We start from the raw sequence: 22,321 nt of genomic DNA, 5'->3' as shown, positions 1-22,321 counted from the left end.
GGCGGCCCCTGCGGCTGTGGCTGCGGTGGGGGCTGCTGCAGCGTCCCCGTGGTCTGCTGCTGCCGCCGCTCCTGTGGCTGTGGCTCCTGTGGCTGCGGCTCCTGTGGCTGTGGCTGTGGCTGTGGCTGTGGGAAGGGCTGTTGCCAGCAGAAGTGCTGCCAGTGTAAGTGCTGTTGTCAGAAGCAATGCTGCTGCTAGGCGGCCCGGTCTCCTGGCAGGTGCTGCAGGGGGTGGGATCACTCCTGTGCTTAGATGTTTAGACATCCTGAACTTTCATCTCTCTGGTTCACCTACACATTGAGCTTGTGATTTAATAGAAAGATACCTGATTAGAAGTCAGAAGCCCCCAAATCAAGTCCATGCTCTGCCAGAACAGCCTGATTATGAATGTCACCTTAGCTTCCCTGAGTTTTACTGTCATACTTACTCAACTGTAAAATGATAAGCTTGAGCTAAGAATCTCTAAAGACCTTTATAATTTTAGTGGTATATGACACTACTGAGTTCTCAAAACTAAACTTGCAGGTTCTCTACCCGATAGACACTTTTACATATGTTGGTGTACTGTCATTTACATATACACAGTATTTATAAAGTACATACATAAACATCTTTCAATCCAACTCGATCTATCAATTGTACTGCAATAAGAACAGGCCACAGCTTGCTCCTTAGGGTGTAACAATTCACATTAATGAGCTCAGTGGAATGAAATAATGCTTTTTAATGTATTTAATTCTTTTGAAATCTTTACTTTTCTGTTTGTAGAGCTCCTGCACTTGTGTTATTACTGACCTTGGTTATATACTGTATGCTTCTTACTGTTTTAGTATTTTCTAATAATACTCCTAAATATAATTTCTGAATAAAATGCTAAGCTGTCAAGGGCCATTTGGATATTTATAACCTCATTCGCAAGCCATACATAATTACCAACCTAACACATTGCGGACAGATCACGAGAATTCTCGTGTTTTTTGTTCTAAGGTTTGTGGCCTATCACGAGAATTCTTTAAAAAGATATTAGCTTGTAAGAACATGTAATAAATAACTTCAAAATACAGTGGGCATTTAATTTTAAAGCATACCTTTAACATTTATGTAAAACGTTTTTTGTACCCATTCAATAGAAACTTATCTGGCCACTGGGCAAAGCCAGCAATAAAACTACTGGTCCACAATGTGTTAAGATCCTTAGTGTGAAAGTGACACAGTCTATTTCCCTCACTTCCCATTGATGAGAAGTAGTCACTTGGCCCAATGTAAATGCATGGAGAGCTGGGAAATGTAGTTCATGACTGGCAGACATTTTCCAACAATTATCTCTCTATATAAAAGCCCAGCAACTGGAACAGCAGAACAACCAAAATAACCAGAATGACCAGAACGACTGGTGGCTATGACAGGCACTGCGGTAGCCAACCAGCCTGATCTGGGCCCTGATCGTTGTCCCCCCTGATTGGCCCCCAACACCCCTATTGGGGGCGGAGCCTGCTGCCAACTATCCGAGGCCCCTCCCCCCCTGCCAGCCCTGTCTGATGGACCCCCATCGGGGAGGACCAGTTGGATCCCACCCATGCACAAATTCGTGCACTGGGCCTCTAGTCTACTATGAAAAGTAAAAGCATGAATGTTGATGGACAAGTAGCTGTGTCTGCATATAAAACTCATGTCCTAATAAAACCTTTAATGGGAGTGTATTTAGGACAGGATGCCTGACAGAACATGGCTAGGCATGTCATACCTATTCATACCACATAAATTCTTCCTGGGGTAGTAACACAGGGTACTGTGGTGCATACTTGATGCATGGATGGAGCTACCTTAAGGTCATGTGAATCTTTCATGGGGTGGAGCTTCAGAGATAGGGGTTGAGAAGATGGAGCAGAAAATAGCAGGAGCTACCTTCTTCTATACAGTGTAATAGGAAATGCGGTTCCTGATGTTTGGCTACAATCCTCACTGCTCCCAGGACAATGGTGTGCAGGGAGCTAAGCAGGGGAGCGATGGGCTTAGGGAGAGGATAAAACAAGATGCTTTTGTATCACCTCTTGTTTTCACCAATAGTACAAATAAGACTTGGCTGGGACTCCAGTCTTCCTTATACTAACTCTTTCCTATCTCTTAAAGAAACAAATCTAATTCTCTTGAAGTGTTCTCATTGGAACTAAACAGGTAGTTTCAACTTGTTTTTAAAATGTTACATATCATTCTAGACATGCAAGTCTAAATATCCAGACATTCTAGATATCTAAGATATGTAAGAAATACAAACATAATTCAAATTATTTTAAAAGGACCTGTTACATGGTCATCCCAGATAATCTACAGAAAATTTTCTTCATACAGGTTAAACAAGATCACTATGCTGAACTGTCTTGCTCAATATCCCTTTTTATGTCCTTCTAGCTAGGATGCCTTTCTGTGTGGCAGAAGCCAGAATGATTGAAAATTACATTTCCTAGAATACTCTAAATCTAAGCTCTGGATATTGCAACAATTAGATCCACCCTTGAGAAATGTGGAAGACAAAAATGAGGTGGAAGTCCTCTTTCTGCTACTTTTGTCTGTTGCTGTTAAGAAAGACTGGAGTGTTGAATTTTCTGCACTGCAGCGATGTCCCTGGGTCCAGTTACTAGTTTCACCGAAGTGAAGAAACAGTTGTAGTGTCAGCAGACATCACAGGCAGTGCTCCAGAGTTTAGTCAATAGCTTTGAGGGTGTGTAGGGACAGGAGCCACACAGTGGCAGTGGCTTCCTGGACTGTAGCTACAGTGGTGTGTGCTTGAACTCGACCAATTTCCATGCCTTCTTTGACTACTGCAGAGGCAGCAGCAGCCTGGACCATTCAGCATTCCTGTCCTGTAAGGCATTCCCAGGGGACAGGAATAGGAAATGCCCCTGCACCCCTCCTAACAATTTTGTATCCATAATCCCCCAATTACTTCATCCCCTTGCTTAGCATAGCTAGGAGAGTTTTGGTTTTCTGCACCTGTCAGAAACACCCTTCTGACCATCTCTTTGTGTCAAATTCTAGCCATCCTCCAAAACTGAGAGGAATCCTAGTTCCTGGCCCATCTCGAGAGAATCCTTCCTTTTTCTGAACTCCTTTTGCTGCTTCAGTGTGGTAGGGGACAAGATATTTGTATATTTCTATCCTTGATTTTAGGAACTTATAGTTTTAGCATTTTTGTTTGCAAATAAATGGAAGCCCACTTACAGTAGTATAAAGGGGATAATTTATTCTAAGAATGTAGAGACATCTCACAGAAAACAAGGACAGGACCTGCAGTCAGTAGGTGTCTACCTGGAGTGATCTACTCCATAGAGTAGAAATAAAAAAGTAGAAGGCCTTTGAGAAACCAGGCAGCTACCTTTTCTCTGCCTCCATCTAGAACAGGGGTGGGGAACTTTATTTTGCCAAGGGCCATTTGGATATTTATAACATCATCTGCAGGCCATACAAGATTACTAACTTAAAAATTAACCTGCTATATTTGGTCAAACATTTAATTAACTCAACCCTAATGCCTTGGCAGGGCCAGACCAAATGATCTTGTGGGCCTTAAATGGCCCATGGGCCAGATGTTTTCCACCCCTCACACTTCCTGCACACCTGTGTCTTCACCATCTCCTCCTACTCGTTTTCTGCAGACTGCTTGTTTCTCCTGGTGCAACTCATTAATTAATGATATGGTAGAGTCTGCAGGTTGCCTCCCCAGTACCCTCTGTCTCCTACTTTTGTAGGATGGGGAGCTACTCTCTAAGCCCATTGTACCTGAACTTACAGATGGACTCCACACCTTCCTCCCTCCCTCCCTCCCTTCCTCCCTCCTTCCAATCCTGTTTTCCATCCTTCCTTCCATCCTTCTTTCCTTCCTTCATCATTCCCAACAGCATTTGCTGAATCTGTGCTATGGACTGGGATGGGAGGAAGGCATGGTAAATATTAGAGCTGCCTAAGGTTCATTTTGCTTCTGGATAAAAGTTGCTTTATATTTCATCACTCATTTGAAACATAATTGAGTGACTCATTTGGCCAATAAAGCATGAACAAAAATGCTCAGACTTAGTATGTGGCTCATCATGTCTTTTCACTCTGCCTCTACAATTGTGGAAGCCAGAATGGAGATGATGGCTGCCTCTGTGAGTATGGGACTCTCAGCAACTACCATGAGCAGAGCCCCCTTGTCAATTCATGATGAACAATTAGCATAAGTGAGAACTTTTGTATTTAAAGCCTATTGCACTGACATACCTTTGCTTGAGAAGCTCACAAACTAGTAGAAAGACAATTGGGAAGCTTAGTCTAAAAATATTCTGTAAATGACCAAGTAAGTACTAGGGTTTAAAGAAAATAAAACATCATCATCTCTCCTCCAGCCTCTCTCCTATTCCTATGTTTGATTCTGGTGTCCATACTTGAACACTTCCAGTCTAGTAGCATTGACCAAACCTCCCACAAGTCCTAAGTGGGTTACCTCTAAATGAGTTAGTCTGCAAGACTGGAATGATATGACATAAAGAAATTTACAATTTTGTGTATTCCCTAAAATTTTGACTAATCAAGAACATTTGTAGCAGAGAAAATACTTTCCCCCCAATCTCCTATTTGTTTTCTTGTTAAACAATTTCAAAGTAAAGAACTTCACTACTTGGTAATGTCAACACAACAGGAAAAAATAGTTTATGTTAACTGGGTATTCTTGCTTTCACTTCTATACGGTACACTGGTAAAATATGTTAGAGGAGCGTTTTTTAACCCCTTCTTCCTTGTTCTTAGTTACTATCTGCCTATTTGCATGCATACATTTATCTAACAGAAACCACAGACCTTTTCCCCGCCTTCCTTTCCCAATCTCATCATAATATAAACTTATCTTTACTTCCTGTCCTCACAATAAGGTCTGCCCTCTTGGACTCTAAACCACCTCCTGAAATTAAATTTCATAAGTGCTAAACTTTAACTAGATTAGGAGGCTCAGGATAAAGGCAAGACAGTGCCACACAAACAGCCACTTGAATAGCATTTCTAACTGGACCAGGGGGTCACCATGACCTGCTGTGAAGGATGGACATCCTGCAATGCATTCAGCCTGTTGGTTCTACTTCTGTTGGGAGTAGCTCTCAATGCAATACCTCTCATTGTCAACAGACTTGAGGAAGGCGAATTTTTCAAAAACCCCATCTCTTGCTTTGAGTGGTGGTTCCCAGGAATTATAGCCGCAGGTCTGATGGTGAGTAACTTTTATTTGACTTGATGTGGAGAAAAGTGCTTTACCGAAGTCCTACAGACCATCTTTCAGATTTACAGTGAGCTGAGCTGTGTCTTGACTAAAGATAGTGAGGAGTGGTGGTATGGTATTCATTTGTATTGGTTATCAATGAGGAATGACAATGTAAATAAATTAAATATGTGGTACAGGCTAGGGAGCTTGATCAAAAAAAGATTAAATTTGATAAAGGTTGGCTGGGCTGCCCTGGCCAGTTTTTCTCAGTAGTTAGAGCATCAGCCCAAGGACTGAAAGGTCACGGGTTTGACTCCTCAGTTGCAGGTTTGATCCCTAGCCCTGGTCGGGGCTCATGTGGGAGGCAACCAACGAATGTGTCTCTCTCATGTCGATGCTTCTCCCTCTCTGCCTCTCTCCCGTCCACTCTCTAAAAATCAATGGAAAAATATTGAGGGTTAAGAAATGAAGTTGGTTGGGTTATTACCTAGCTCATTTCTTTGCACTAGGGCTGCTCTTCCAAGTTTTATAGTGTGAGGGAACTTTTGAATGAATTCCCTCAACTTTCCTTTGCTGATACCATGCTCAAGATATTCACAGGGAATACAGCAGGTGTGGGAAGCGCTCAGTAGGAATGAGAAGAAACATTCTGGATGATAATTGTGTGGCATGAATATTGCGTTGCCTGCACCAAAGGGAGTTGGCCTAAGAGATTTGGGACCTGAAATTCTGGCTCTCTGACTTCAATGACTTCTTGACTCGGATCTTACGTATACCAGGACATCATGGTGCTTGTTGAATGTTAAGTTTGATAATTATTGATCGGTCTATCTTTGTTGATGTCTGCAGCAGAGCAGTATAATACATAACTCTCCAATGTATCACCCTATAGATTTATAGACCCTCTCCTGGGAATTCTGATGCAGTGGCCTGAGTAGGACTCACCTGTGGAGAGGAATAAATACTGTTTTTGGACCTGGCAGAGAATCTCAGCTCTAATTATGTCTCCAGTATATTTGTTTGCAAGTCACTTATCCTATGATTTTGTTTCCATGCTCATAAAATGGGGATGTGGATATTGAAGTTTGGAAATTCAGCATTCAAGAGGCTGCTTTTGTTTGTTCTACCACTTGGGTGCTACCTAAAGGGTCTGGTTAATGTCAGAAAAACGAGCCTTTGTTTAGATGTGTGTTCATGTGTGTGTGTGACAGTTCAATTACCTATATTATCAAAGTGTTGTACAGATGCTGAAACATGGAGATTTTTAAAGAATTTCCAGACACTGTTTTCTACCTGCATCCCTAATTCTAAATGATGATCAGTGACTACTGCTGGTCTTAACCCCAGACTAATGTGAAAACACTCTTGAGTGGTTATACATTAATCTTTAGAGAAATATTTGTTCTTCGGCTCACACATTGGACTTGAGACTACTCTGGCTTCAAAAAGCCACTCCAGTAAAGCATCCCCCAAAAGTTGATGGTTTCTGTACCTTTAGTATCATGAGCAATATATTCACCCTGCTGGTAGAAAGAGGTACTTACAGGAAAAGCTTTGGGGAAATTGTGGACTTTTTCTTCAAATTGCCACGAACGTTCTCTTTCAGGCTGAGAGAAAGCACAGAGCCCAACACAGTGATGCGACTGCAAATCTTGTGTCTGCTCTGCCCTTCCAGAGGCTTCCGTCTACTTGAATAGTGTGAGCTTCCTTTGCATCGGCTTACAGAAGCCAGGCACAGCTGGCCAAGACTTAGCAACAGTGGCGATTCCCATGAAGCTCCTAAAAGTTCCTATGTTAAAACAATCCATTTAGAATGACTCGTGTAGCTATAGATACAAATGGACTTTGCCACAATACAAACAAATTTCTTGCCAGCATGAAAGGAGCCTGATGAAGAAGGCAGGGGAGCAGGGGGTGAAGAAGGACAAAGGCATAGAGAAAGGCAGAGACCACTGCTAAGTGCTAACTACTGGGTTCATGCTTTACAATGTTATCTCATCTACTCTCTATAATAATCTGGCTGAGTGATTATTATCAACTATATTTTAACAGACAAGCAAATAGAAGGTTAGGAGGGTTAACAAGATCACACAGTAGCTGTGAGACCCAGTTCCAGACTTATCTGACTTTCAAGTTCTGTTTTCCACCAGGATTAGCACCAGGATTAGCTGTTTCAAGCTAACCAAGGGGGAAGGTGAAATTCATAACTTAATCCATAAACTTAAGTCACCAGGAAACTGAAGCACAGAAAGGTTCTATAAACCTGTGAAAGTTCCAGAGAATCTGCACTTCCTTGTTCCGTGACTAAATTTACTTTATTGCCCTCCATAAATATTAACGAAGAGTATTACACAAGTCTATCTCTATTACTCAGTGTGGTAGAATGCCATCAAAGCATCAAACAACTCTTTGAAAAGTTCAATAGGCATTTTATAGTGAACCTCAAACTCTAGACTAGGTTCACAAGCAAACAGGTGGATGACAGAAGGGCTCAGAATACAGGTGTATTTTCCTGGTCCTCAGCTATCTATACTCTAGGGTTTCAATGGTCTACAACTCTTCTGTCCTTCATTATAACAGATACATCTATATTTATGTATAGTGTGGAAGAATACCTTTTCTTTTTTTAAAATATATTTTATTGATTTTTTACAGAGAGGAAGGGAGAGAGATAGAGATGAGAGAGAAACATCCATCAGCTGCCTCCTGCACACCTCCTACTGGGGATGTGCCTGCAACCAAGGTAGATGCCCTTGGCTGGAATCAAACTTGGGACCTTTCAGTCCACAGGCTGACGCTCTATCCGCTGAGCCAAACCGGTTAGGGCAAGAATACCTTTTCAAAGGGAATTGTGTCCTTTCCAACAACTGTCAAAATACTGAACTCTCAATATACTTGTAAATACACAGAAAAGTGAGTAAAGAACTGTCTGTGTGATAAACACTTTTGTTGTAGTTTTTGAAATCTTTCCAAAATTGCTTTAACATTTTAAATTGGTATTGCTTCAAAACCAGATTTCGTGGGAAGTAGTAAATAACAACTATGGAATTAATTACTGATTACTTTATAAAATACATTCATTGTGTTTTTATGACTTACCCAAAACAGATGAATCTTTTTATCTTTTGAAATCATGACTAAGAGTGTTATGCAATTATCTTCAACTATTTTATGTTAAGTGAAAAAAAAATCAATACATATCATCTTTCATAGCACTAAAAAGAGACTTAAAATGTTCCTAAGAAAACACAGGGTTGGGCAAAAGTAGGGTTATAGTTGTAATACAAATACATTAATACATAATCCTATCTAATAAGAGACAAACATGGTAATTGACCGTACCTTTGCTATGCCTCACATTGGCTAATCAGAGCGACATGCAAATTAACCTCCAACAAAGATGCGGCTAATTTGCATACTGCAGGCAGGGCAGGACAGCGCCATCCCCCCTGCCCTGCCGCCATCTGGGCCTGCTATCTGAGACCCGGGGCGGCAGGTGTCCGTGTGTGACCTGACCCGGGGCGGCTGGGCAGTGCAGCAGTGATCCGCCAGCCCGTCTGGGTGTCCCGTGTGCGGCCCAACCCGGGGCAGCCAGGTGGGGCAGCAGCGATCTGCTGGCCTGTCCAGGAGTCCCGTGTGCGACTTGACTCAGGGTGGCCGGGTGGGGCAGCAGTGATTGGCCGGCCCACCCGGGTGTCCCATGTGTGACCTGCCTAAGGTGTCCTGTGTGAGACCCAACCCAGGGCGGCGCCCCAACCCCCGGATCGGCCCTGCCATGTGCGCGACCTGGGGAGGTGGGGTAGGCACCGAGGGATCGGGCCTGCCATCTGCCACCCGGGGAGTGGGCCTAAGCCAGCAGGTGGTTATCTCCTGAGGGGTCCCAGACTGTGAGAGAGCACAAGTGGGGCTGAGGGACACCTCCCTCAGCCCCCCCCCCACCAGTGTACAAATTTTGTGCACCAGGCCTCTAGTCCTATATAATAAAAGGGTAATATGCAAATCGACCAAATGGAGGAACTACCGGTTGCTATGATGAGCACTGACCACCAGGGGGCAGACACTCAATGCAGGAGTTGCCCCCTGGTGGTCAGTGCACTCTCATATGGGGAGTACTGTTCAGCCACAAACTGGGCTGACAGCTGGTGAGCACGGTGGCCTGCCTCTGCGGCAGCACTAAGGATGTCCGACAGGGAGCAGGCCTAAGCCGCAGTCGGACATCTTCTAAGGGTTTCCATACTGCGAGAGGGCGCAGGCCAGGCTGAGGGCCCCCCCGACCCTCCAAGTGCATGAATGTCATGCATCAGGCCTCTAGTTAATGAATAATAATACAAAAATAAACTGTGTTCAGGGCTACATTTTTCCTCCCTTTTCTTCTGGGCTCTTAGCTCCACTCCAGAATGGCTGGGCTGCCCCTACATACATGTGATCTTTGAATTATAAAGGTGTTGGAATTCAAGGTAATAGGTAAGCCAAGTTTGATAAGCCAAGGGATCCCAATATCCCTTCTAGCTCTTTAATCTTTAGGGTTCTCCACAAGAGCCACGGGGTCAGCACATGGTCAGAGGGGGTGAAGTTGGTTAGGAAAGCTGCCTTGTCAGGCATTAAATGTTAGACCTGCTCTGGAAAAGCAAAGGTAGATGTGGTCTTGGGAAAAAGAATTTGGGGAAGGAACAGAGGACAATGAGATGAGCCAGAGAGGGGTGGGTAGATGAGAATGAACCAACTCTGAAGGAACAGAGGAGAACTATAAGAATTATCCAGTGTGGATAGCGGTAAAGAGTCTGGGCTTTGGAAACCAAATGCCTCACTTCAAATCCAAACTCTTCCACTTTCTTAGAGAACTTACTCAAACTTTCTATGCCGCGGTTTTCTCATTGTAAGATGAGGATAAAAAGAGGCTGGTTGAGGCCGGAATGAACTGAAACACGTACAGCACCTATGACAGTGCCTGGCATGTCCTCAGAATTCAATAAAATGTTAGAAAATAAGGGCAGGAGGAAAGACAGAACTAACTACTCAAAGGCAGCTGTGCTGAGGCGGCAAAAAAACCCACCTTATGGCTAAAATTTCTCAAGTGGAAGGGAAGGAATTTACAGCCCACTCTTCAGTGACACAAAGCTTCTTCCAGTAAGACTTTCTAGTCACAGCTGCTGACTAGATAGGACTGAAAATTTAAACTAAGTCCTCAGAATGTGAGGTCGCTTCTTACAGCATTCCTCGCCAGAATATATTTCCCTTGATACAGAATGCAGTATGTACACAATTGCTGAACATCAACGTAAAGGAAGGCCATTACATATCATGTAAAGGAGTAGAAAGCAGAATGTGGAACCAAAAATATTTCCCAAATCCTAAGCTGGGAACCAGAGAGATGGCAGTGACCCAGGAGTGAGAGGAAAGTTAGGGAAGAGAAAGGAATGGTGATGGACTTCTTAGTTCCCAGCTGTCAGGCAAACAAAACCAGCAATTTCCTTTCTGGATGCTTGCCAGATTCAGACAGCTTTTGGGAAATTAGACAGTGGCTGCAGATTATAATAACTAAAAGAAAAAAAGTGAATTTTAGATGATATAACCAATTCTTTCAGAAATACTCCTTCCAAATAATGACTAAATAACTCACTCAATTTAAAATCCAAGTCTCTCTAGCCCAGCTGGTGTGGCTTAGTGGTTGAACTTCGACCCATGAACCAGGAGGTCAAGGTTGGATTCCCAGTTAGGGAACATGGTGAGGTTGCAGGCTCCATCCCCAGTAAAGGGTGTGCAGGAGGCAGCTGATCAATGATTCTCTCTCATCATTGATGTTTCTATTTCTCCTCTCATTTCCTCTCTCTGAAATTAATAAGAAAACATATTAAAAATAAAATAAAATCCAGGTCTCTCTAAAGATGACCCAGAGTAAAGTGATGTAGATGGGAGAATTTGAAACTGCTCTACTGAAATCCCACCATCCCTTCCAGCTCTTTAATCTTTAGGGTTGAAATGGGATCACAAGATCAAGGACGTTGCCACACTTCCTTCTTGTTCTCTTGAGTCTTGATTTCTCACAACTGCTGGCAAATAGGAGGCCGAGATGACTGCTTTCTCATCTGATGAGAAGTAGTAAGACTCATCTTTCCTGTTGATGTAATTTCCAGGCTATTCCAGCAACAACAATGTCTTTGGCAGCGAGGAAAAGAGCATGCTGCAACAACAGAGGCGGGGTGAGTACTGAGCGGCGAGGGGAGGCGGGGAAAGTACACCAACTGTATGGACAGCTGAGCAAAGCCACTTGGGGCTTCGGTAGCTACCAAATCACTGTGTGGTTCCAGTGGCAGGACCACAGTCTTAGGAACGTCCTCTTAGGATGCTTGTATGATGATACAGAAAGTGTGAGGGTTTTTTTTCCCCTCCATAAAAGTGTAACTTTGGAGCCAGCCTCACACCTCTCCCCAATCTTCAGTTTCACTATCTAAAGGTTTTCAAAGGAAGGAGATTTAGAAATCACACCCAGAGCTGCAACCAATTTCAGAATAACAAGACTTGTTATTTTTGTGCTGTGTATAAAATACTTAAGGAAAATGTGACCTCAGTTCTCTCATGCATATGAAAGAGTCGTTTGCTAGGCTCGGGATGCTCATTGCTCGATGCGATTAAAGGAGACACTAGTTATTTTTTTTCTAACATTAAGTACATACCTATTATGAATAAGATTTTAACTAAGTTAAAAGGAAAATAATGAATACTTATTAACCTTCTGTCACTATGCTCAGAACAGATTCAAATAAGTTATCTTATTTCTTTCAAAACCCTTTAGTTTTGAAATATGATCCGCTTTATTGACCGAGAAACTGATGCTCAGAGAAAGCAAATAACTTGCCAGAGTAGCACAGCCAGTAAGTGAACTTTTATCTCAATCCATCAGACTCTCAAAGTCACAATGTCTACACCACTGATGCCATGAACATTGTTAATAACACTGTGTGCGGGCTCATAATTCTCTAAGGAAGGCGTAGACGAATAAATGAGCACTCACAGTGAGTTCCTGGCTGAGCTTGGGGTTTGAAAGCGATGGTTCTCAGCCTGATGGGGATGTTAGAATTACCAGGGAGGATCTTAAAAATATCTCTCCACCTCTACCCCCTTCCCCTGAGATGTAGCATCAGTATTTTTCAAAAACACTCTAGGTGACTCTAATGTGTTCCCAGAGGTGAGAACCACTGTTTAAAGAGATACACATTTAGATTAATATTACACATTTGTATTTTTAAAAATTACCCTTTTCTGTCATTTGATATCTAGGGTTATAACTACTTTGCTAATTATTTATAGTCTCTCTTTGTTCCTGATACATTGCAGGTAGTCAGTCAATCTTAGTTTTTAGTTTCCCTTCCTTGCGCTTTTCTTTTCAAACTATTATCCCTTGGAGTTTGATTTTGCATTACCTCTATGTTGTATTCCAAACATTCGTGTGTTTTTTAAAAATATGTTTTTATTGATTTCAGAGAGGAAGGAAGAGGGAGAGACAGAAACATCAATGATGAGAGAGAATCATTGATTGGCTGCCTCCTGAACGCCCCCCACTGGGGATCGAGCCTGCAACCCAGGCATGTGCCCCCAACTGGAATTGAACCTGAGATCCCTGAGTCCACCCAGGCATGTGCCCCCAACTGGAATCGAACCTGAGATCCCCCAGTCCGCAAGCTGACATTCCATCCACTGAGCCAAACCAGCCAGGGCCAAACATTCTTGAGAAAGATATCCTGAAATATTTCTGAATCCTCAAACTTAAAGACATCAGAATTCTTATATATTTTTCTCTCATATCATATTTCCATTAAGAATATGTCCCTGCCCCCTGCACATATCCTGTCATGACAAATTTGTCATCTTTTCTTTTTTTCTTAGATTTTTAAAATATATTTTATTGATTTTTTACAGAGAGGAAGGGAGAGGAATAGACAGTTAGAAACATTGATGAGAGAGAAACATCGATCAGCTGCCTCCTGCACACCCCCCACCGGGGATGTGCCCGCAACCAAGGTACATGCCCTTGACCGGAATCGAACCCGGGACCCTTGAGTCCGCAAGCCGACACTCTATCCACTGAGCCAAACCGGTGCTGGCTGTCATCTTTTCAATGACTATTTTTCTCTCTCCTTTAGGGACAGAGAGTTGAGAATAATCAAACCACCTTTTCACGCAGGTGTTGGGCTTGACTCACTGGCCAAGGGTGGGGGGCAGCATGGAATAATAGTGGTGGTGGCCATTAAATCACCAGTTTATACTGATTAAAGTTTTTAGGCACTTTTCTCACCAGCCATGTGAGGACTGGTGTTTAAGTCATATCTTGTATCTTTCAAGTATATACCAAAGCATCATAAAAGTGGCAAAGGCTAGATCTTGGGAGGGAGGGAAGAGGTGGTCCCCAAGACTTGTCCTCTATCTTAACTGTTCCCACTATTTCCCCTACTTGAACTGTTCCCTGCTCCTTCCCTTTATCCATTTATTGATTTTGCTTCTGAATACTTAGGTTTCCTGAGTCATTTAAATGAACCCTAAGTCTAGGGGAAATACAGATGTTGGAATCACTTTCTAAAGCCAGGCCTCTCTGCAGTGATGAGAAGTCAGAAATCATAGATGACCAAAAAATAAACACAGTGACGTTTCTTGACGAGCAAATTGAACAGTAGTGTGGGAGAAGTAGGATTTGAATCACACTCAAACCCATCATTCTGGGCCTTTGGCTGGAAGGAATGTAGTTAGTGATTAGACCTGAGCACTCACGTTTACCAGCCGTGAGGTCCCAACACATTGCCAAACTCCCTGGACTGCATTTCCTCAACCATAAGATGGGAATAATAGCATCCATCTCGTGGTGTTACTGAAAGGGTAGCAAAGCCCAAGCTCCCTCGACACACACTGTATACATAGTCACTTACTCTGCCTACCCTTTAAGGGCAGGTCTAAAGAATGCAACAGGTGACCCCTCTAGGAGCTGCGATATTACCCCATCAAAGGAAAAGAAATCCTTCCCTTATTTCTGCAGATTTACAAATCATAATTAACAGTGATTAACACAACACAGAACTTCTTTTTGGAAACCAACTTTCATTTGGGCCATAACACTTCCTATTCCCAAATCTCATGCTTTCCTGTGCTGATTCACAAAATGAAAGATGCTTACAGTCTTTCCCTCTGACTCAGTGGTGGTGCTGCACCAAAATCAGTTGCATGCACCCTCTGCCCCACAAGCTCCTGCTCAGGGGGACATTTATAATGTCTGGCAACATTTCTGATTGCTACACCTGGGTGAGTGTGTGTTAGCGGCACCTAGTGGGTAGAGACAGGAATGCTGCCCATTGTACCGTGCACAGGAAAGGCCCCAACAGCAAAATGCCCACAGGCCAGTTGTGCTGGGATAGAGAAGCCCTGTTGTAACTCTACACTGTATTGATTACTGCAAAATGCTGACCTCAGGCCACTTTCAAGATCAGGGCCAAATCCAGACTAAAGATTTAGGAGTCAAGAGAGCAGACATCAAAGTGTGGGTGCTGATGATCTAGTCAAGGTTCTTTCTATGAAGTAGGAGGTACACAGAGTATGACTGAGTAACCAGATCTCAGTGCTCAGTTAAAATGGACAAGGTTCAGAATTTTCAGAAAACACGGCAAGACCAACACTCCTTTAGTGATTCAACAGAATGGCAGACTTTGCCTTCTGCCTTCTATAATTCACACCCAATAAAACTGTGATCTTAACATCTAGGGCTACAAATTGGCCGGAGAAGGGCAACTGTAGATCTGATGCTGAAACTTGAAACAGACCAAGAACATGTAATGACATGTGCATATGAACTACCTTATTTTTCAGATGTTTCTTTCATCATTTCTGAATATAATCACAATAGTTGGTGCTGTGTACTGCGTGCTGGTATCCGTGCAGGCTCTCTTGAAAGGTCCTCTCATCTGTAATCCTCCAGGCAACAGTACCTGTGAATTTTCAGTAGACAAATTAAGGTGAGTGACCTTTCCTTGATTGTCTTACACCGAAGCTACTTAGATTAGAATAATGTGGTGCTCACACAGCGACTTTATTTTTTTAAATGAAACTACTGGGACAGATTCTTATGGATTTAGCACATAAATTCCAACTGGCAAAAGCTCATAAAAAGTGGAGGAATCACTACATTCAGAATGTTTCGGTGTGGTCTTGTTGAAAAGGATAATTGACTCAGATGGCTTATCCTTGCCTTAAAAATTCTGGGAAATACACAGCAGAAGCTTAACTTTCACCTTCGGAGAATGGTGATGAGGAAGCCCTGGGGAAGCACTGACTCTCCACACTCTGAACTAATGAACTGTGTAAGCCCGAAGCACAGACTACTTCTATACTTTAAAAAATTGAATAGAAACCAAATAAATAAAATCTAGAGCCTTACTTATAAGCCCTAAAAGAAACCTAGCAGCAGATGGATTATGGGGACACACTATAAATAGATGTGTGGATAGGAATGAATTAAAAGTTTAAGTCACTTAGTAACAAATAATGAAGAGTTACAAGTAAATGGTTCCTTTCAGTCTTGTAAGATGGTTTTGTGCCTGCACCTAAGCACAATGTCAAAAACTGGAACAAAAAACAATCTAATTCATTACTTCTCTCTATATTAGAGAATAAGTTACATAAAAAATTTCCCCCTCCTTTTCATCTTACAAAGATAAATCTCTCAAAACTTTCATACAACAGTTGTTAAGAATCACAATCCAGACATTCCCTTTACTAAAGGATCTGAAATCTAAAATTAGAGAGATTTCAACCACAGATGCTGCACACGTTCTTTCAGTCTGTAGCAGATGACAGCTCACCATGTATCAGGCTAAGCTCTGGAGGTGACAGAACTCAAGGTATTCCCACTCTCGTTGGGGTGATAGACAGTTACAGAGAGTAAACAGTTACACACGAGGGATCCTAGGCTTGCTGCAAACTGCAAGGTGCACTCTCATATTCCATTTGTTTTTCCAGGTAGACTTGCAGTTGCTGGTACCCAAAATGCAAACTCACTATTAGCCTACTGTATAGTGAACCAAAGAAAAATGACCTCAGGATAGATGTGTTAGGGCAAAATGTTTTTCATAATCCATACCTTGTCACAACGGGCACAAATCACTTTAATCAGTCATATTATTTTTCTTTTTTATTGGATTTACTAGGGTGACATTGGCTGATAAAATTATATAGGTTTCAGGTATAATCATAGTATTAACATGTCTCTCTGAGTAAAAACGGTACCTCTGGTTTAAGAGCAGATGCCACTGTGGTTTTTCACTAAGAATTGAGCTCCTTCAAAGGGAGAGCTCCTTTATTTTCACATCTTCAGCAAGTAGAAGAACGTCTGCATAAATAGTCTGAACCACATGCAATTGTTGATGTTCAACCACTTTTGACATAGAAAACATTTTTTGGTTTTTGATTAATCTTCACCCGAGGACATTTTTTCCATTGATTTTTAGGGAGGGTGGAAGGGAGGGTGGGGAGGGAGAGACATCCATGTGAGAGGCACATATTGACTAGTTGCCTCCTGCACACACCCGGACCAGGGCTGGGAATGAATCTGCAACCGAGGTATATGCCCTTGACTGGGAATCATACCCAAGATCCTTCAGTCGAGGGCCAACACTCTACCATTGTGCCACACTGGCCAGGGCTACATAGAAACCGTCTGTTGAAAGATGGGATAATGAACAAAAAGCTTTAACCTAGTATAGTATATAGACACATACCCAGAAACCCTGATCTTAGCTAAAATTTCTAGGCAAATTTCAAAAGTACTTTGTTTTACTATACTTTCCTGGGCACAATGTTGCATTCTTTTGATGGCCACAGAAATTCTTAAACATCTTACCTTTTATTTTTCTGGAAGGATTGATCCCCAATCCTTCAATCTACAGTGGTACTTCAATGGATCTTGCGTAGCTCCTAACAGTTTAAATTCTTCCACCACGAATGACACCATGGCCAGTGACTTGAAAAAATACAACTTGCAAGAAAAGAGGCACAAGACTATCCATTTCTCAGTATTTGTAGGCCTACTGCTTGTGGGGAACCTTGAGCTCCTGTGTGCACTCAGTCAGATTGTCATCGGTTTCCTGGGCTGTCTGTGTGGAGTCTCCAAGCGAAGAAGTCGAATTGTGTAACAAAATGGAAATATAAGCAGTTTGAATCATCTGAGAACTACATTTAAAAGATACCCTTTTAGAAGTTCATTAACAGAACATTGGCTAGAAAGTTGTATTAATCCTTCTAGTCCAAAAGGTTGTTTTTAAGGTGATTAAAAAAAAATCAGCCTTTTACATACAATGTTGGTAAATGCAAACCACTTTCATAAGAATCACCAGTAGTTGACTTTGGGGTGCAGTGAAGCTTTCCATGTGTTTTGAATCCTTTTGTGATGTTTGAATTTTTTAACTACATTCTTGTGTGGGGAGGGGAAAAAAGGGAGGGGAAAGGAGATGGGTGATGGAGGAAGGGAGAACGAGAGGGAACAAGTTATCTTGGAAGTCAAAGTAGGGGACCTTTTCCTTGTGTTTCTTTATACTTTAAGAAAAAATAACTATCTAACCTGAATGTAATCAAGTTTTTTATACCGAATTCCTCACTTACTGGAAATCCAGGGAGAGAGAGACTCAAATTCTAAAGGTAGGACAGTAAATAGATAATAGCCTTCTGTTTTCAACAAGAAAATTACAGAGAAAAAACAAGTGGAATGTATTGAGGAAACTATTCATATTGAGAACAAAGAGATGTTATTCAACTAAATGTATTATACAGACCTTATAGGGAAAATAGGACAAAGTTGTACAGGATTGGTTTGGGTAATATTAAGGACTTATTGTGAATATTTACAGCTGATAATGGCTTTATGGTAATATTAAAAAATGTCCTTATTTTTTAGAAATGCATGTTTTTGTGTTTGGGGGAAAATGTCATGTTTTTAAAATACGTCAACAAAAAATAAAGCAATTGAAAAATGTTCATTGTTTTATATATAGGGACAGGAATATAGTGAGTCATTATACTTTTCTATTTTCCTATGTTTGCATTTTTCACAATAATTAAAGAACTATAAATACCTAGAAAAAATCAGTCTTTCAAAAGCTGGTTTCTATATATCATAATCTTTAAAAGACAACATAATAAAACAGTGTATTTACCATATTAAAATGATAGAAAACACTAAAAATCTACAATTTTCTGAATGTGATCATTCCTGCATTTTTTCCCAATTATTTATGTTCACTGCGCTTCAGGTTGTAGAAATAACTTACAATACTTACATTATAGCTGCTCTTCAAAATTAGTAACATACAGGTACTTTCTTTCTGAATCCATTTGCTGTGTAAAGACCTTCTCCTCATGCACTTATAAATCCCAATTTACCCTTAAAGTTTAACTTACATTATTTCTACTTGAGAAAGCTTTCCCAGAGTGCATGATTCCAATAAATCAAGTTAGCACTTACCCAAACTACTATTATCATACCTGTCAGAATGTAACATAAATGTTTTTGCTTGTATGTCCATCATTATAAGACAACAAGGACCAACTAATGCTTCTCATCCATTAATTCATCAGTTCCTTCCTGCTTCAGGTTAGCAAGGCCTCTCTTCTATCCAGGCCCGCCTATCCCCCTGCCCAAGTCTAATCTCTGGCTAAGTCCTCTTCATCCTTTAGCACAAATATTCCTTTTTCTGAGAAGCCTTCCCTAACCACCTAATGACAAGCAGGTGTCCCCTTACCCTCCCTTAGCTCTCTTTCATTGATAGTACTCACCACAATGGTGATGGCATTTTTATTTGTACTTGCTTCTTAAATTTCACTTTCCCCCATAAGACCATAAGCTCCATGGGTACAGGGATATGCTTCTTTTACCCGCTCCTGGTATACTCAGTACCAAGTACAGTGCCTGACACAAAGTAAGGCCACCACTAGAAATATTCTGTGGAATCAATGAATGAATTCTATCTTGGCTACTAGGAATATTCTATTGAATGAACTGATGAATTCTATCTTTAGTACTTAGCTTTCAGCAAAGATTCAATACTTACTAAATGAATGCCAAACTGCTAATAGCCATAGAATTAAAACACAAGTGACTAACAGGGCAGTTCACACTATGTAGCTGAACAACATGAGGGGCAGCGACAGTGCTCACAATCTTTGCATCACCCTACATCAGTGGTCGGCAGACTCATTAGTCAAGAGCCAAATATCAACAGTACAATGATTGAAATTTCTTTTGAGATCCAAATTTTTTAAACTTAAACTAGGTAGGTACATTATTATTAACTTAATTAGTTTACTCCTAAGGCTTAGGAAGAGCCACACTCAAGGGGCCAAAGAGCTGCATGTGGCTCGAGAGCTGCAGTTTTCCAACCATGGCCCTAGATGACCCAGTTCTCCAGTCATGAAGAGACAGATTAAGCCTCCCATTCCAGAGGGCATGAGAAAGGATGGCTCAAAGGAGCACAATCAGCTCAAGTAGCTGGTAAGTCATTTCCTTGCTATTTTACTAGTTTGCTGACATGAATTAAGTCCCTAAAAGCCTATGGACCACCTGTGTTTAGGTATTTTTGGGGACATGCCAGCTTTGCTCTGGCACCTAAACTTACAAATGCGTATTTGTACACCCCCTCCCCCATGTACTTAGTCATTTACAAAGCTTTTTATTTCTCACTTCCACCTCCATGTTCAATCTTGTTTTGGAATCTTTACACTTTAATTTTTACTGATATCCACCACATGAAACACTCCACCCTCTCCCTATCCTTCAGCTGTATCTCAAGTTGCTCTTCTTCAATGAAGTTGTTTTTATCATCTTCTAATTCCTTAATAAACCTACTCCCGGCCTCCTCCATTGATTTGTCAGTTCCTTCGGAGCAGCACATAGGGTCTTGCTCCTGCCAAGCCCTTAGGTGCATGACTCGCGCCTGAGACAGAGACTTGGGTTCATGTAAGGTAAGAGTATGTGACGGAGCTCACAGCATAGTATGATGAAAAAATCTTCCTTTTTTCAACAAATATTGCTTTGGTTGACAGTTTATTAAATACACTGCAATTGTACCTTATTCTGTAGTTTTTTAAATCATTCACACATGAACTTAGTAAAAATGTCCCTTATAGAAAACCACCTGAAAAACTAAAATAAAAACAAACATATTTTACACACATATTAGATAAACTGCTGAAAATATTAGGACTTATTTTAATAATAAAGGTGAAACATGAGGTGGCTTGATTTTATTAATTCTAACACCAGACCATGACTTTCAGATGTGTTAATGCTGAATGTGGATGCGAGCATGTCTATTAACAAAACTGTTTGACAATGTTTGGGAAACAGATCAAAGTAAAGGATTTTTCTTTTACAGATACTTTTCTAAATCTATTCTCTACCTGCCCCCATTCAGAGAATTACTTGTGCAAATGATGTGGCAAAAAATTAATTCCTTTTAAAAAAACAAATCAGAGCCTATTTACACAACATGCAAAGAGAATTTTAAGTAGGCGTTATTGCAGGACTAGTTACAAGGGAATACAGCTAAGTGGCAGAATATACCTTTACTTCTGCAAACATGAGTCTTTCCCCTTCCCTTCTGGAAGAAGTACATTTTCAGGATGTGGACTATAAAATGGCATATTCAACGCAAACACAGAAACAAGGAAGTTTGCAAATTCTTTATATTTCCAGCTGTTGAGACAGTATTTTTTGAGAGCTGAGGTTACTCTAGCGGCGAAACCAGAGCCAGCTATTAAGCAGCCAGAATGCTACCGTAATTGAATACATGACCATTTCTCTTTTAGCACGTTCTTTGTTCTCCTCTTCTAGAAGTTGTAGACGTCGATTTAATTTGATTATCTAAATGAAAAACAAAATAGAAGCGTTAATGCAAGGAGTGATCAAATTCTTATAAAGTAGTATAATTTGTTAAAATAATTATTATAAACATGGGAAGTTTCATTTGGAGCAAAATAAAAAAAAACTATGTAGAAAAGTTACATATGATATAGAAAGAGAAACACCAATGGGAGAAATATCAATAGGTTGTCTCCCACATGTGACCCCATGGGGATAGAACCTGCAACCCAGGTAGGGCGGGGATGGCCATTCCGATCATCTGAGAAAGTACCTCTCTTTTATCATGCTAAGCAACCACTTTTCTGTTAGGGCCAATTCAGTAAACAATAAAAGTGTTTAAAAATCACCTTTCCCACTACTCAAAATGGGTAGTTTATTTGGTTCCACGGGATACTATGTTCTTACACTACCAATCCTATTTTACTGCCAATGGAAAAGTGGCATTGCTTTACATCATTAAGATATTTCCATCTGGGCATTTTTGAATAGCTTTTTGTTTTTTTAACATTTTTATTGATTTCAGAGAGGAAGGGAGAGGGAGAGAGAGATAGAAACATCAATGATGAGAGAGAATCATTGGTTGGCTGCTTCCTGCACGTCCCTTACTGGGGATTGAGTCCGCAACCAGGGGAATGTGGCCTTGACCAGAATCAAAACCGGAACCCTTTTGTCTTCAGGCCAACACTCTTATCCACTGAGCTAAATGGGTTAGGGCCCAAGGCAGCTTTTTAATACCCCCCACCCCAATACTGGGTTACATTCTGTATCCTAAAGCTAGTGACCCTGAACTGCTCATCACTACACTAAACGGACTCCAGACAGCTGGGTTCCCAAACGGGCAATGGAGCAAAGAGAGCTGCAGAAGTAGCAGCTCCCCTTGCTGCCAGGTCATACAAATATAAATTCTGTAGAATCTTCTGGTGATTCCACTTATGTTAATTATCATAGAAACTCATAGTTTCCCAACTGGCTTTCTACTCCTTTTAAAGTCTCAAAGCACGTGTGCAAGTTATTTATCTATAAATAGAGGCCCGGTGCACAAAGATTTGTGCACTTAGGGGGGGAAGGGGGGTCCTTCAGCCTGGCCTGTGCCCTCTCACAGTCTGGGACCCCTCAGGAGATAACAACCTGCTGGCTTAGGCCTGCTCCCGGGTGGCAGAGGGCAGGCCCAATTCCTAGGTTCAGTCCCTGGTCAGGCTCAC

At 41.4% G+C, this 22,321-nt stretch overlaps 2 protein-coding genes and 1 long non-coding RNA gene across 25 annotated transcripts in view; 1 reads left to right on the top strand and 2 right to left on the bottom strand.

The window, feature by feature from the left end:
- Nucleotides 1-13: 13 nt before the first annotated feature.
- Nucleotides 14-17,186, bottom strand: LOC107183019. The gene is made up of 3 exons (XR_001513800.1): nt 17,106-17,186; nt 15,065-15,195; nt 14-302 (listed from the first exon to the last, which is right to left on the bottom strand). It is a non-coding gene; the product is annotated as an uncharacterized LOC107183019 (long non-coding RNA).
- On the top strand, nt 4,845-18,174 carry TM4SF20 (transmembrane 4 L six family member 20). Its single transcript, XM_006763426.2, has 4 exons — nt 4,845-5,236; nt 11,362-11,427; nt 15,077-15,222; nt 17,124-18,174. The coding sequence occupies exons 1-4, from the start codon at nt 5,054-5,056 to the stop codon at nt 17,395-17,397; spliced, it is 669 nt and encodes a 222-aa protein (XP_006763489.1). The 5' UTR covers nt 4,845-5,053; the 3' UTR covers nt 17,398-18,174.
- A 2,112-nt stretch (nt 18,175-20,286) lies between these two features.
- The window catches only part of MFF (mitochondrial fission factor), a 25,702-nt gene continuing 23,667 nt past the window's right edge, over nt 20,287-22,321 (bottom strand). For 22 of the 23 annotated variants that reach the window (XM_015563672.1, XM_006763412.2, XM_015563674.1 and 19 more), the window contains one exon: nt 20,288-21,119. In XM_015563672.1, the coding sequence (XP_015419158.1) occupies nt 20,988-21,119 (132 nt within the window). In that variant the 3' untranslated portion in view covers nt 20,288-20,987. Of the gene's footprint in view, nt 21,120-22,321 lie in introns of all 23 variants that reach the window. The other variant, XM_006763413.2, reaches the window with a different exon arrangement.

The sequence above is a fragment of the Myotis davidii genome, unplaced genomic scaffold (genome assembly GCF_000327345.1).
Source record: "Myotis davidii unplaced genomic scaffold, ASM32734v1 scaffold575, whole genome shotgun sequence".
Lineage (NCBI taxonomy): Eukaryota > Metazoa > Chordata > Mammalia > Chiroptera > Vespertilionidae > Myotis > Myotis davidii.
The sequence above is the reverse complement of the archived record's forward strand: the minus strand, read 5'-3'. Positions and strand labels throughout refer to the sequence as shown.